General features: G+C 37.7%; 2 protein-coding genes and 1 pseudogene across 4 annotated transcripts; all 3 read right to left on the bottom strand.

The window, feature by feature from the left end:
• LOC18782060 (cytosolic Fe-S cluster assembly factor NBP35) lies at positions 78–2,966 on the bottom strand. 2 transcript variants are annotated; one of them, XM_007215538.2, is made up of 3 exons: positions 2,137–2,966; positions 1,909–2,010; positions 78–1,183 (listed from the first exon to the last, which is right to left on the bottom strand). In XM_007215538.2, the coding sequence occupies exons 1-3, from the start codon at positions 2,171–2,173 to the stop codon at positions 252–254; spliced, it is 1,071 nt and encodes a 356-aa protein (XP_007215600.1). In that variant the 5' UTR covers positions 2,174–2,966; the 3' UTR covers positions 78–251. The 2 variants fall into 2 exon arrangements, with proteins under 2 accessions (XP_007215600.1, XP_007215601.1); XM_007215539.2 differs by lacking the exon at positions 2,137–2,966 and adding an exon at positions 1,581–1,644 and having other exon boundaries at positions 1,909–1,999.
• Positions 4,957–8,760, bottom strand: LOC18781836 (annotated as a pseudogene). Its single transcript, XR_002270751.1, has 2 exons — positions 7,032–8,760; positions 4,957–6,203 (listed from the first exon to the last, which is right to left on the bottom strand). The product of XR_002270751.1 is annotated as an F-box protein SKIP14 (transcript).
• Positions 9,650–15,010, bottom strand: LOC18783720 (glucose-6-phosphate 1-dehydrogenase, cytoplasmic). The gene is made up of 16 exons (XM_007215059.2): positions 14,665–15,010; positions 14,061–14,305; positions 13,742–13,827; positions 13,495–13,561; positions 13,216–13,402; positions 12,874–13,031; positions 12,710–12,778; positions 12,509–12,567; positions 12,232–12,268; positions 11,806–11,877; positions 11,449–11,596; positions 11,209–11,304; positions 11,004–11,074; positions 10,580–10,695; positions 10,261–10,306; positions 9,650–10,180 (listed from the first exon to the last, which is right to left on the bottom strand). Exons 2-16 carry the CDS (start codon positions 14,229–14,231, stop codon positions 10,013–10,015), a joined length of 1,551 nt encoding a protein of 516 aa, XP_007215121.1. The 5' UTR covers positions 14,232–14,305; positions 14,665–15,010; the 3' UTR covers positions 9,650–10,012.

The following is a 15,392-nucleotide window of genomic DNA, read 5'->3' as shown; positions in this document are numbered from 1 at the left end:
CCTAATCTCCAAGGATAGTCTTTTTCTTGTTCAGAATTAGAATGTTAGTCAAACATCAATACTTTTACGAGTATTCATGGTCAAGAAAATTGTGTTATTACACAAAATAAATTAAAATGAACACAAATATAATTTTCATGTAAATTACATATAACATAAAGACAATTCATATGCTAAAAAACAAATAATCTACACAACCATTAAAGTGTTGAGGTAAAACATGAACAAAATCTTGATCTGATGACGATCACTTATGCATTGTTGTCTACCAACATTCTAGATAATCCCTGATTTTCCATCATTTTATCTATGACTTTCTTCAGTGCAGGTGCACTCACCCCGCACTTCTGATCAACAAAACAAGATCTACCTTCTTCAGCTGCCTTGCAAAGCTGGGGGTCCAATGGTACCTTCCCCAGAAAAGGTACCCCCATTTCCCTGCACATTTTTTCAGCTCCACCACGGCTACTATCAAACACTTCAGTGCAAGCTATTATGCTTAGAAATTCCGGCGCTCTCTCTTTCAGATGCTCCCTTGCCCATTCTGTGACGTCTATTTGCTCACCGGCCTCTGTCATCCTCAAAAATTTGAAATCCATCACTGGCTGGCACAAGCCACTCATATTCTCAACAATCCCAAGGACCTGAACTCCAACTTTCTTGCAGAAACTTACTTCTTTCCGAACATCAATCAGGGAGACCTGTTGTGGAGTGGTGACTATGATTGCACCGTCTATTGAACCAGCATCAAGGCATTGAACAATTGAAATGTGCTCATCTGAGGTCCCAGGAGGAGCATCAACTACTAGAAAATCAAGCTCACCCCAATAAACATCCCTCAAGAATTGCTTAATGAGCGCATTTTTGCGCGGCCCCCTCCATATAACAGCGTCATCAGGTTCTGGAAGCATGAATCCAATTGACATGACCCCAAGGTTGGACTCAACATATACAGGAGACCAGCCAAGGTTGCTCTGGTGGATTTCTTGGCCTTCTAGGCCAAGCATCTTTGGGATGCTCGGGCCACAAATGTCAATGTCAAGTAGACCCACCTGGAAGTCCATAGCTGCTAGTGCAAATGCAAGTTGGGCGGAGAATGTGCTCTTGCCAACTCCACCTTTTCCTGATAAAACCAGTATCTTATGCTTTACAGTGGCCATCCTTTCTGCAATTGCAACCACGTCTGTACAAAAACAATATACAAATCATGAATACAAAAGCACATCATCCTTAAGTCATATAAGATATTTTGCATGGAGGAAAAAGAATTCCTACATGGAATTAAAACTTGCGCAGTTGCACAAATGAAGAAAATCACAGAGGGGTTAATGAAATTGTATGCACTTGCATAAATTGGACGCCTTGTAACAATACCTAATGAAACTTTGAAATACAGCTTAGCTACTGATAAATGTAAGTTGTAAAGCCTTGTAGTCTCTTTTTTTTTTCTTTTTTGATTTTGTAGATTATCCCCCTCCCCACAACAACACCATCAAAGATATAACAAGGTATAAGCCACATAATTATAAAATTAAGTTTGGATTTCGGAGGCAGCACATAAATTATAAGAAGAAACAAACCTGAGATTATTTTGATACATATAAAGTGTTTTAATTATAGCTCCAACGAAATGCCAGATATTAACTGCGGTCAAATGAAAAAACTATGTTATAATTCAGATGTGGTGTGGCAACATGACTAGGGCCAACTTATTCATAATTGATCAGAATCACCAACGTCATGAAGTTCACATAAAAGCATCTACTTTGGCTTGTTCATCTAAATGCTAGTCATAGCTGAATCACTCACAGCAGCACAAAATAAAGAATTTACAAATATCACCGGCCAATATTAACCAAAAAACAATTCAAAGTTTGCAGCTTTAGCAGAAAAAGAGAGAAAGGAAACCTGGGTCAGGGCCTTTTGGAGCAGTAGCACAAATTTGTTGATTCGGGCATCCTTCGCACGCATCAGATTTTCCAGCAGAATCGGATTGAGGACCCGGGCAATCTGAGCAAAAGGTACAATTTAAAACAAAAATAATAATAATTCCAAGAGATGAATAAGAAATTAAGACAGCCTAACTGAAAAAACCCAGGAACCTTTGAGAATTGAGATTATGAAAGAAAGCCTTACGTTCATTGGCGTTTTCGGGAATTTCACCGTTCTCCATGACGATTAGGGGTTTAACTTTTCCTTTCAAGTCTTGGCTTGGCTTTCCTGTAAATGTGACGAGGCAGAAGAAAAAAGAAAGAAAAAAGGGAAGAAGGAGAAGATTGAGAAGTTGGGGTCGGACAGGAGTCAGGACGCTGGTACTCGGAGCAGTTGAGTCACTCAGAGGGAGACAGTCATGGAGAGGTATGGGCTGGGTCGACAGTCATGGAATGGGCTAGCTAGGTAGGGTTTATCGGTATTATGCAGCCCACAATGCCTCTTTAATCTTTATCAAACCGCTACATGTTGAAAGTTGAAACATATATTTATGCTTAAGGGGTTATTGTTAATGGTCCCCAACGTTTGCTTTAGTCCCATTTCCGTCCACGAACTAATTTCAATAGCCCTTCGACTCTCAATTTAGTATCAAATTAGTCTTACGTTAATTTTGTTGTTAAATTGAGGGGTAAAAGCTTCCATAGAATCCATCACCTCATCACCCCAAACCCACCCAACCGTCCATATAACTCGTCAGCCTTCTTCTGGTTCTTCGCCCAACAGATCAAATCAAACTAAGAAAATCAACTTCCAAGTAATCAATCAAAAGAATCATATCAAAACCAACCCACCAAACCAAATCATACCCAACCATTCTTCAGCCACCCAAGTTCCAACTTGCTCTACACACCCAACATCAGTTTCATCGCAGCCCCCACCCCAGTTCAACGGGAACATCCTTCCAATCACTATCAAAGCACTCCCATCCAATCCCTCACCCCATCACCCCAAACCCACCCAAGATTAATCTCCCCATCCGAACCCCCATTATGGTAACTAATCAAAATCAATCAAAAAATTGAAAAACAAACCCAAATCTCAAAAAGAGAGATGGAGAGATTGATGGGTATGTGGATTGGATATTTGGGAATGGTTGTTAATTCAAAGGTGTGGGTAGTTTGGCGATGGGGTTTGGATCTGGTATCAGATGATCTAAGTTGTTATGGGGTGGGGACTGTGGGGAAGAGAGAGAGAGAGTGGCGGGGCGGGCCTGCTGGAGGTTGTCTGAGAAATTGTTGAACCGAAGTGACAACGCCGAAGGGATTTGAGCGGCCATGGTTGTTGTTTGTTGGGGTAACTCGGGATGAGATGTGTCTCCTTTAATTTTTAATTAATTATTAATATTTTAATTCATATGAACAGTTTTATCCCTCAATTTAATAGCAATATTAACAGTCTTTAACAGTGGGGCTGTTTTGATACCGAACAAAGAGTTAGAGTGAAAATTTTAATTATTAAACTAAAATGATAATGGGGCAAAAGTTAAGGACCATTTGGATCGAAAATCTTATACTTAAATAAGAAATTAATGTTAAGGATTGGTTCGGCATGGGTTTCTGTTAGATAAAAGATATCCTCACTCGGTCCTTATCTAATTGAATAAATTAATAACTAAAAAATTTAAGGGCTAATGTTAAAAGACACCCTATAGATTTGGGGTAGTTTTCAATATGGATCACATGATATCAATTTTATTAATTTACACCTTTACGTTTGAAATATCGTCTAATTTCGTCCTTCCGTTAAGTGGTCAATCGTTAAATACTGACATATTTACTGTAGGACCCACCTACTAACCAACTAATTCTTAAAAAAATTTATATAAAATGATAAAAACATATAATTAAACAAAAACTAAATATTAAAAAAAAAAACAAAAAAAACCAGACACAGTCCGTCCCTTTCTCCCCGATTCCATCTTCGTTCTCCGGTGCCCCACCCCGCCGCTTGTCCTCGCTGAAACCAAGTCCATCACTCCTCTCCTTCCGTCCCAACACAGCACCTCCCATCCCTCTTCCTCATCCCCAATCCCTTGGGATTGATAGTTTCAGTGCATGGGTGAAATGGATATCGAACGTTTTGGGCAAAGAGTGAGATGGGTATTGTGTTTTGAAGAAGAGGGTGGCCATGGATGCCATTGAAGATTTGAACTAAGGCCTGTTCTTTTTTATCTCTGGCTGTGCTCAAAGTTCAATAATCAGATTTTTTATTTTTTACTTTGTAAAACAAAGTAGCAGATTTGATTTAATGCTGGAAATCTAGGCGTCATCCATCAAGTTGACAAAGCAGTGGTATTGATTTGAGAGATGGAGTGGTGCATCGTTTGCCATAGATGAGAGTTGCCTTATCATCTTCCAGATTTCGAATTTGTTCACTAATCTCATCCACTTCTTAATCTCTTGACTAGGAGGGGGAAAGATCGAATCCTTGTGAAATTCAAAGCCTTGGGATTGTCCTCTATATCAAAATTGAAAGCCCTAGGTTTATCCTCTCTCTGTCTCTTCAACTTTTCCAAAATGCAGGTGGCTGGACGTGTCGGAGAGTGAGGGGGGATGGGGTTGAAGAGCTGGAAGGAGGAGGGACGAAGAGAGGGGATTATTATTTTTTTAAAGCTTTTTTTTCTTGTTAACGTGTAACTAAACAGTCAACTTAATAGAGGCTTAAATTGGTCATATTTGAAAATTATATGATGTAGCTTGATGAAATTGAAATTCAGGCCCATATTAAAAATGACCCAAACATTCGACAGCCCAAAATTTAATTTAACCAAACTAAACTGAACTGTTGATGATATATAGTACGATGGGCAGATTTTTCAACCCGACCCGCATTTACTCACTTTGGCGGAGTTGGACTGTTTTACGGACCGACGGTATTGTTCGGTTTGCTTCTTGGCAAACACTTGTTGCTGACATTTATATAGATGCAAGGAAAGAAATGAAAAAGAACAATGGATAGCAACACTTAAAAAAACAAAATTGGTTTATATTTTATAAATGGATACAACTTATTTATTGATTATTTTGCTTAAAAACAAGATTCCACAAACTTGGTATATGACAAACAGATCAGTGCTCCAACAGCTCTCCCATAACTTTCTGCTTGACCCCCCATAAATGGCTGCTGCTCTTCTTCTGCACCCAAAAAAAGTTACTCGACTTTGATGATGATTTCCTCACTTCCACTAACAATCAACTGCTCCACTTCCCCTACTAAATTTTCTTCATTGTCCTTTGGTCCTCGGGGTTGTTGGTAAGTCTCCCTCCAGGACAGGAACCACTTTGGCATGAGCTAACTAAACATGTTCAAGCCAAACTTCTCAACCTCTGATATATTTTCCCTCTCCTTTCTTTTTACTTTTCCCTATTTCAATCAACCTTTCTGTTGTAACCTCTTCTCATCTCTCTACTATTCTTCCCTCCTTTTTTTTCTGTTTTTTTTTCTTTTCATTTTTTCATTTTTTTTTCATTTCCCTTTTCCTTCCTCCGGTCCTCCGGAGATTATCTCCAGCTTCACAAGCTGCAAGTTCCTCATGGTAATACAACTCCTTACTGTGGCAACCAAGCATGCATTAAATAGCTTGTGCCCATTTCTGAACAGCCAACCACCCTTGTAGATTCTAATCCACAACCAACAGCAAACGAATATGCAATGTCTTTCCATTAGCCAATAAGGCAAAATTGATACCTGTTCTCCTGACAAAAAAAGGCACACTTGGGAGCACCCTTTTCTCCATGCCTACATTTGAGTATTTTCTCCAAACAAACCATACAGAGCAAGTCTAGACAAAATGTCTCCTCATAATCAGTGTCTTGAAGGCAGCACCCACAACTAATACAGCGAGCTATGCAGAGCGTGCAAGCCCTGCACATCTGATCAGCATGATGTTTCCCTTGGCAACTCTTTGCTGGGCAATCATAAACTAAACTTAGTTTCTGGCACCTGGGGCACGCTTCAACGTCGATGGCACAATCATCATCACAAGAGAGATGTGACAGCCCACCATGAAAAAACCGTGGTTTTGGTGCTCTAAACTGAACACAGTTATCTGCACCAAGCAAGAATTTCAACTCTTCAAACTGCATCTCTGTTATACCAGAGAGACCACCAATTCTTAACTGCTTTATTCCAGGTTTGCCTGCAGACTTCAAGGTCCATAAGTTTAACAAGATGTCCTCAACACTTATTTTAAGACATCCTGGAACACTTAACTGCACAGGGAAAAAGGTGTACATTCATATTAGAAAGAACTTAAACTACATAGAAAGCAAGGTATAATGAACTCCTACAAACTTCACACATTTAGCATGATGATATGAAGAGGCAAAATACCCATAAAGAGCACTACCAGTTTACATGATAAAGACTACATTGACTTTCAATATCAGTTAACTAATCAATAAGCAAAATCTACAACGAAACACTGAATACATGTTCAGCATCAAGAGCTGCATCAATTGTCAAATTTATTGATATTAATACAAAGGAGATTTTAAAAAATCAATCCAAAACTTATTCACTCGATTGTTCTTGACATTGTATTAGACACGACAACACACATTGGCATATAACCAAAGGTGTTCACCAATTATTTATTTATTTATTTTAAAACACTACAGGAATGATAGTCTTCAACCTACTTGCTATAAACGACACGAGTTCATCTCAACAGGCATGTAAGAACAGCAAGATACAATAACTTCACCAAGTTTTATAGCCCCATGTTTGATAACTGATGGCGAACGAGATTTTCGCTTTTACTTTCAATAGGAGGCACACAAGAAATGTTTTCCATAGAAAACAAATATGAAATTGTAGTTATTTGTGGCTTATGGCAAAAAGCCCCTAAATGAAAGTAGCCTCAGGGGTCAAACCTAACTTCAGAACATTATATTCTAAGAGAAAGCAGCATAAGAACATCTCTTTCAAAAATTATTGTCACTGAAAATTGGAGAGATACACTGATACACAAAACCATAAACAGGAAACAGACGTGTTCAGTTCAGGAATATAGAAAATACAAAGTTTCAAATACTCACCTTTGTCAGCTTTGGGTTGCGGTCAAACACACGCTGCAGCCCAAAGTCAGTGATATGGACACAATGCACTAGAGTCAAGGCTTCAAGAGTGCCTTGAGCCCTGTCAGTTAACTTTATAAGAACATCATCAGTGACGATCTCATTCAACGGCCAATCAATGACAATACTCCTCCATAGAAGAGGGTCACTTCTAACTGAATCACGAAAAGACCTACAAACCTTTTCAACTGAAAGAAGGTCCTTAACACCAAGAAAACTCAATGCATAAAATATAGCATCATGTGGAGCACTCCCCTCACTATTAGGATGCGTAATGCTACAACCTTGTATTTCCTTAGTTTCAACTTGCAGTTCCTTAGCTCCATCACAAAAATCCAAGTTCCCGCTAAAACTCAGAAACTCCTCCACATTGCCATCCAACACGAAACCTCCATCATTGATCCCATACTCATCAAAGCTATCATATGGAATTGATATTCCATCAAATCTCAGGTCACAAACTTCTGGCTGAAACATCACAGCACTATTCCAAGCCCAATTGAAACCTGCCAATAATCCACCGTCAAATGCTTCATGCAACCCAGAGCCATGAGATTCGTGTTCCTTTTCAAAACCTTGAAGCCAACCCGTGATAGCAGTAAAAGTAGACCTTATCCCCATTCCAAAAGGATCAACAGGCAACCGATCCACAATATCATCAGCAGAATGGTCACAATAGCCACCCAATTCAGTTCCCCAATGGGTATTCCTCAAATCCAAATTGAAACCCCAAGAACTTGACGAATCATCACAAACACCATCCAAATTATTTTCTTTGTATTGATCCATCACATACCCATTAGAGTACCAAACAGAAGAAGGATACGTAGGCAAGATTGAGCCACGAGAGAGATTCAAAGCCATCGTTTGCAGCTAAGAGATAGAAATAGAACGCGAGCTTGATGGTACCAAGAAACCTAGATTTGCTGGCAGACGATAAATCAAGAGAGCCGACTAGGAAAGATTGAAATATAAAAGCAAGTCAAGAATACAAGGAAAACATTCCATTCCAGGAGGCAAAAAATTATATAGAAAACAAAAGGCACCTGAAATTCTACAAGAGGTTCCTGTATTGAAGTGAAGAAAAAGAACCCAACTTTCTAATAGGTTGATTCTCAAAGAAAAAGAAAAAAGTACATAATTTGGTAAAAGCACCAAACAAGCTGACTTCAAAGCAACGCTGTTTCCAGGATAAGGAAAGATTGGTGTTAGAGAAACCCTAATCGAAATAGAGTTATTATGTGGGTGGGTTAAGCGAAAGAGACAAGGAAAGGAAAATAAGATAAACAAAAAGATTGAAACGGATTTGGAGGTTAAAAAAGAGAAGCTTGAAATTACCGAATCTGATGCTGCAGAGAAAAGCAGAGGTTAATTTGACCCAACCATCCAAGCAACCGACCAACCAACGAACCAACGCAATGCGCAGAGAGAGAGAGAGAGGAGGAGGAAAAGAAAACCAAAGAGGAGAAGAAAAGGGGAGGGAGGAAACAGAAATTGGAAGGTGAGAAGACACAGCGTGCGTGCCAAAATTAAGGGCGCACAGAGAGTGAGAGCAGGGAAGGTTGGGAAAAGGACGCGTGGACAGAGAGGGAGAGACTGGTGGCGGGTAACGTCTTCCTGGATGGATATTCTTGGTCCTTTAACCTCTTTCTTTACCAACACCAACAACGACTCCCTCTTCTCTTCTCCTTTTTACGCGGAGACAATTTCAAGATTCCTTGCTCTCTGTCTTACCCTTGCCTTTTGATTTTGATTTTTTTAAACTAAGGCTTTGACTTATTTACCACTCCACAAAATAAAATTTTATTTCCTTAATTAAACTCCATGATTTTGTTGGATTTCCTTTCATTAATTAAAGCACTACCACGACTAGGAATTTTGTAATTTATGTTTTCCTTTTATTCAAAGAAAACCACAAAACAAGAACTCCAATTCGATAAAAAAAAAAACACTCTTTCACGAGAAAATGTTCAACATAGTAATTTGTGAAAGAAGTCTTGGATTGGAGAAGAACTTGTATATAATAGGGATAATATTATTTTGTTATCTTTAACCAATTATGTTTCGTCATGTGAAGAAGTTATCACATTTAATATAATTTAATTAGTTTAGGATAGCAAAACAATGTTATCCCTATAATATAAAAATTCTCCCTTTGAATAAGGATAGGGCTCTCTCTCACGTGAAGGGCCCATCCCGCCGTGAGATAACTGCCACCTTACCCAAGACTTTCTCCTCTCGTACAAAGATTCTTTTTCTCCTCTTTACTAAAAGGAAAGTTTCAAACTTGAAAGAAAGGAATCTCATTACCATGGTTAATCACGTCAACAAGGGAGGACCTGCCAAATCCAATTTGGAGTTGGATCATTAAGGAGGGTTAAATCGAGATCATTAAGGAGGGTTAAACCGCACAATTAGGAAAGTTTAAAAAGGATAAACATATTGCTAATTGTAAGTTGTAAGTTGTGACATAGACATTCTATCCACTATAGTACGGATGCTCCTTTGTAAAATATATTATATTCGCAGAAGCTCCAAAATCAGTCAATTTCAAGCATTTTATCTAACTTAGCATAAAGTAACCGCTAAGGTATCTTCCATTGATTATCATATAAATTATGTTTATGTCACCATCAAATGATCAAAGTGCTTTGCTCCATCCAACTGGGAGGAAGCAACAACAGCTCCCCATCTCACCTTTAACCGGGTATTTTGAATTTGCAAACGACATCTGGAATTTCACAATTCACATCCTCAGGGACAGATGGCTTACGAATCGAAAACACAACATTTAATTATTTTGAATCACACATCATTTCGATCGCGCACTTTATTCTTAAGGAATAACTAACAAAGCTTGCAATGTAACAACACCACGTTATGGTTTATGGCACACACTGGATAAGGGAAAACTCGAGCTGAAACTTAAAAAGGCAAGCCTTCTACAAGGTGGGAGGAATCCAGATGTAGCCATGTGTTTGTACGTAACCGGCTTTTTCTAGCAGCGCATCGGCTTCTGCTGGACCCCGACTGCCTGGTTTGTATGGAAGCGGCTTTAAATCACCATTGTCAATTCTGTGCAGAAGAGGCGTGAAGATTTCCCAGGCCGCCTGATGCGTATTAACACAATAAATCAGTCAAAAGGGAAAATGGCAGTGTGCCAAGAAAATAAGTGCACAAATGTAGTTACCTTCAACTCATCTCTGCGTACAAAATGTTGCTGATCTCCTCTTATTCTGAAAAAACAAAAAACAAATTGCCTTTGTCATGCTTGAATAATCAATGGGAAGATAAATTATTAAAAATCAGTTGTTTGTATCTTATGTATTATTGTTGCACGGGTCACTTCCAAGCATCCTATGTATTTGTTATTCACATGGTTTAGATATGTAATCCCTCTTTTAACATGCACCAGCCCTTCAAGTTGAGTGGACTTCAACAGTTATAAACAAAAGCAGCATATGGCTATAACATGAAATATTCTAGAAATAGAAAGGCAGTGGACATACGTATCAAGAATTAGACGCTCATAAGCCTCCGGGATCGTTACCCCTTGATATCGTTGCCCATATGACAAGTCTAATTCACTTTGGACAGTAGACATCTCCAGTCCAGGCTGCTTGACCTGCATAACAGACATTGAGCTAGTAAGTGAACGTGATGAAGACAAAGGAATCTCTTAGCTTTTCTCTGCTTAATGAACATGACAAATAAAGCCTGGGTTTCTATTACTTGGATTTTCAGAACCTTATGAAGTATTCCAACACTATTGAGCAGGATTCAGATTATTGTTCAGAACTTTCTCTAAAGTTGATTAGTAATTTAACAGGAAACCAAGCACCATATGAAAGCTTTGTCTGATACTATGCACATCAGATCTGGAGATATCAGCTAAAAAAATATCGTTATTGGACTCGGCAGTGAACACATTACCGTAAGTTTCATGTACATGGCTTCTGAAGGTTGCAAGCGTATTACAAACTCATTTCTCCCTTGCTTCTTACCTAAACAATTAGGTAATAGTGAACCAAATAAGGAATTTATAATACTACCAAAAACAAAATATGGAGTGCAAAAATGTACCAACAACAACTTATCGAATAATAAAGCTCTGTGGCTCTGTGGCTCTGTGTCTTACATTTGAATATGTCACCAGGCACATCCTTAAATTGAACTCTTATTTCCGCCTTTCTTGAATTTAATGCTTTCCCAGCCTTTAGTATAAAAGGAACACCTGAAGAAAATAGCGTTGATGGTGAGTAAGTTCAATGCATAATATAAATTCATATAACGACCATTATCATTAATCTGCATCTCCAATGCAAGACTACTTCTCAAATGGGAAATTACTTCCAATGAATTGTGAAAGTTACCATACCTTCCCATCTTTCATTGTGGATCCGCAGAACAACGGTTGAAAAAGTTGGAGTGTTTGAGTGGTCAGGAACAGTTGGATCATCCCTATAGCCATCATATTGTCCAAGAACAACTTCATCGTCCTCAATTGGTAGTACTGATTGAAGAACCTAAAATGTAAGTTCATTAATCATCAAGTGATACAAAAAAGGAATTTGGGAACTAAGAGCACATATTATGAAAGAACATTATATGTCATATACGGGGACAGGTCAAATTGTTTTTATTTTTTGTTTCTTCTGCAAACCTGTTAATATAATTGTATGATGCCTTATCATATAGAAAGTATTTCATCATAAATGAATTGAGATGTGCATACCTTCACTTTCTCATCCCTGATATGCTCAGGTTTTAGGGAAATAGGCTTTTCCATGGCAACTAAGCAAAGAACCTGCAGAGAAAATTATGTATAAATAAATCACGTGAAAATTTAATTCCTGGTATGAAGGTTCCTTGGGAGAGAAGGTTGGAAGAAATTCTGATGCATAAAGGTTGTAGGCAATTTGGAGATGGGGCCACAATACATATGGTATACCAATTTTATATAAGTTCTCATCACAAGAGTTCACATACATTCTTAGTTCTTAGATCTCAAGAAAATTACAACTCTGAAACAAGTAAACTAATTGATATTCAGAGTTATTTGAAACTATTGATTCCTCGAAAATAAAGATATAAATAATATTGTATAGATAGAATTGCTAATAACGTCAAATATACCTTGAACTTAATACCAAGGTCTTACCTGCAATAGATGATTTTGAATAATATCGCGGATAATTCTGCACGAAAAAGAAAACAGATTAGTTAGTGGATCATAATTATATTTCACAGATAAAAACCAGATACATTAACAACATAAACCTTTTTTCCCCATAGACAGCAGGAAATATGGATGCTAGTAACAAAGATTACAAAAACTCAAGATAATTTAACAATACACAACATTTATAGAGGATGAAATCATTCTTTTTCAGTACTGCTTAAGGAACAAACTGGCACAATAGCACTGTGAAGCATACCCATATTCATCAAAATATCCACCTCGACCTTCAGTTCCAAAATCCTCCCTAAACACAATCTGGCAAATAAACAGAATTAAAAAATTAAAAGAGGGGATGAAATTTACTGCATCCTAAATGTCTGGAGGTACCACCTGTACTCTATACATTGTCAATGTTATACTGACACCCAAACATCAGCACTGAAGGAAGGATTCTCACCTGTACATTTTCAATGTTGTCTCGGTTCCAGAGGGGCAAAAAAAATCGATTTGCAAACCGAAGTACTAACTGCAAATTTACATACAAATAAAGTATAAGCTGATTTCATTAATATTAATAACCAGCAACGTCTATGCAAGTCTATGCAGATATTATAATAATACCAGATTCTGCACCAGTTCCTTCCCCAAATAGTGATCAATACGGTAAATTTGTGATTCTTCAAACAACTCCCCAATCTGGGTACTGAGTTGCTCTGCAGATTCCAAATCCTTGCCGAAAGGCTTCTCAACAACAATACGAGTCCATCCACCAAGATCAGCTGAAATGATTATAAGCAGACATTTGTAAAGGTTAACACTAACCTATCATTTAATTTCATTCTGGAACCCTTTAATGCCAACATGTATGATTGCTTGAATCGGGTATAAAAAGAAAAGCTAATTGAAGTTATCCATGTGCATACAGCATGTTTGAAACCTAAATAGTATTGGAAAAAAGCTTACTTTTATTCATGCAACAATGCCTGATCATCCTGCAGACAGAAGGATATACTGATGGAGGAAGTGCAAGATAAAAAAGCCTGCGGGATAATCCGCCCACACCACTTCTTGAGACTTCAGTCTCTGAAATTTCTTTATCAAGCAGCCGAAACCCCTCCTCAGTGTCGTAAGAACCACTTACATATTTGATCTATAAGGAAAAATTATCAAGCAACTGAATATCTGTACAGGAATGAAATTATATGGATGGAATTAACGAAAAATGTTGCACAAGGCACTAACCAGTTGCAAAAACTTGGTTACATCTTCCAAGTCCTTTGGTGAAGCTCCTTTGTCCCGGACAAGATATCTGCAGTCATTATCAACCATCAAATGCCTCTCATTATACAGCAGTAAAAGAAAATGAACCTAAAGCACAAAGAAGCATGGAGTTAAGGACTGTAGTAGGAAACTTAACCATTTCCACTCATATGAATGGAAATGGACTTGCAAAAATAATGTACGGGAAAACGTAGGCAAGAAAGCTCACCCACGTATGCGGTTTCTTAGCTCATCATCTGAAATCTTAGTCCTTGCATAGCCAAAAATGTGAACTTCATTTGGTTGCAGAAATCCCTAGAGAACAGCACACCCAAAAACGAAGTCACCATCACAGATTCACAGTGCATGGTTCGACAGCATATTCTACGCAATCCTTAATGAGCACTAAGGAACTTGTTATCAAACTTTAAGGACAACTATAACTTGGATATAGTAACCAAAGAGTGTTAGGGGTTTGTTGCGATTCATGTATGTTCATGATCAATCATATTAATTAAGCATGGCAATAAACGAAGTTCAAAAGAAACCTGCTGAAAAAGGTTGAAAAGTGCTGGAAAAGTCTTCTTCTTGGCAAGATCACCAGAAGCGCCAAGCACGATGATTGAGAGAGACCCATTTTCAAGCACATGCTCAACATCTTTCACCGGCTCATTTTTAAAACTCTCTCTTTTCTCCATGTGCCATGATCCCGATCCCATTTTCTAAGCTGTACAAGCAGCTCAAAGCTATTCCACAGAGCTAAACCGTAGTTCGATCAGAGGCAGCTCGTGATCTACAGGCAAATCAACCAAAGTCAATGTGGCAATTTTTGGCAGCGATAAAGCATTGGAGATTGAGCTCCTTTCTTGCAACCCACTAATTACAATCAAAGTAATTTGCTTTCCTCGGTTTCGTCGGCACCCAAAATATGAATTCAAAAATTTATATATCAAAATTTCATAACAAAGAACTTTTCAAAACCAAATTGCTCGTTTCAGTATAGAAAATGGAATTGGAAATTGAAAAAAACAGAACAAAATAGAAGCTTGAGAGGCATATAACACATATCAAAATTGAAAAACTTGATCTAAGATATCGACAAGCGATCAAAACTGAGTGAGCCTATCAACTAAGAAAGCAAAAATTATGAACCTGATCAAGCAGAGCAGATCGAATGCGCAGCAAATTAAGATTGCGATGCTGTGAAAAACTAGTAGAAGAAAAAAGATAGTAACAGAAGTCAAAAAGTGCTTTGAATTCTAAGTGGGGAGTAAGGTTGGGGTTGGTGGTTGTTGGCGTTTCTTTTTATATATAATTTTTCTCTATTGCAAGTCAGGCGCTATGTCGTCTATTCGTTCTTACCGGCCGCCTAATTTGACAGGGAGATTTTTGATGATTTTGATTTCCTTCTACGTCATCCCCCCCCCCCCCCTGCGTTTCCGCTTATTTCTATTTTCGCCACATCGTTCGTTCATTCGGTTCGGGTAAAAGATTAAAAGGGCTAATAATGGAAATATAAGGCTGGCTTATACAGTTTATCGGATTAAATTTGTTCAAACTATAAAGCGTTGGTACTAAAAAACACTCTTGCGTTATATTTAATTATTTAAAAATAAAATTTTAATTTTATTCATTTTATATTAAAAATGAAAATTTATTTACAATAGAAGATAAATATTCAAATTTAAAATCTCACTATAATAGAGAAAGATGATTCGAACTCAACACCTCAAATTAATAAAGCTAAACACCTCCAAATATTTCTTTATAGTTTTTATAATATTAGCCGTTTAGATTTCACCAACTATAACATGAAAATATTTTATTAAAACATTAATCAATAAATATGTATTCAATATAGAACAATAATATGTCAAAAG

Source organism: Prunus persica, chromosome G3, assembly GCF_000346465.2.
Source record: "Prunus persica cultivar Lovell chromosome G3, Prunus_persica_NCBIv2, whole genome shotgun sequence".
Taxonomy (NCBI): domain Eukaryota; kingdom Viridiplantae; phylum Streptophyta; class Magnoliopsida; order Rosales; family Rosaceae; genus Prunus; species Prunus persica.
The sequence above is the reverse complement of the archived record's forward strand: the minus strand, read 5'-3'. Positions and strand labels throughout refer to the sequence as shown.

Bases quoted from the DNA above. Each gene is read 5' to 3' on its own strand.
- LOC18782060 (XM_007215538.2), bottom strand. From the start codon at position 2,173: ATGGAGAACGGTGAAATTCCCGAAAACGCCAATGAAC. The intron at 2,011-2,136 runs GTAAGGCTTTCT...CCTTTTGCTCAG, and splicing joins TCCCGAAAACGCCAATGAAC to ATTGCCCGGGTCCTCAATCC. The intron at 1,184-1,908 runs GTTTCCTTTCTC...GTTTTTGTACAG, and splicing joins TCCAAAAGGCCCTGACCCAG to ACGTGGTTGCAATTGCAGAA.
- LOC18783720 (XM_007215059.2), bottom strand. From the start codon at position 14,231: ATGGGATCGGGATCATGGCACATGGAGAAAAGAGAGAGTTTTAAAAAT. The intron at 13,828-14,060 runs GTTTCTTTTGAA...GCTGTTCTCTAG, and splicing joins TTTTCAACCTTTTTCAGCAG to GGATTTCTGCAACCAAATGA. The intron at 13,403-13,494 runs GTTAGTGCCTTG...TTTTCCTTATAG, and splicing joins TAACCAAGTTTTTGCAACTG to ATCAAATATGTAAGTGGTTC.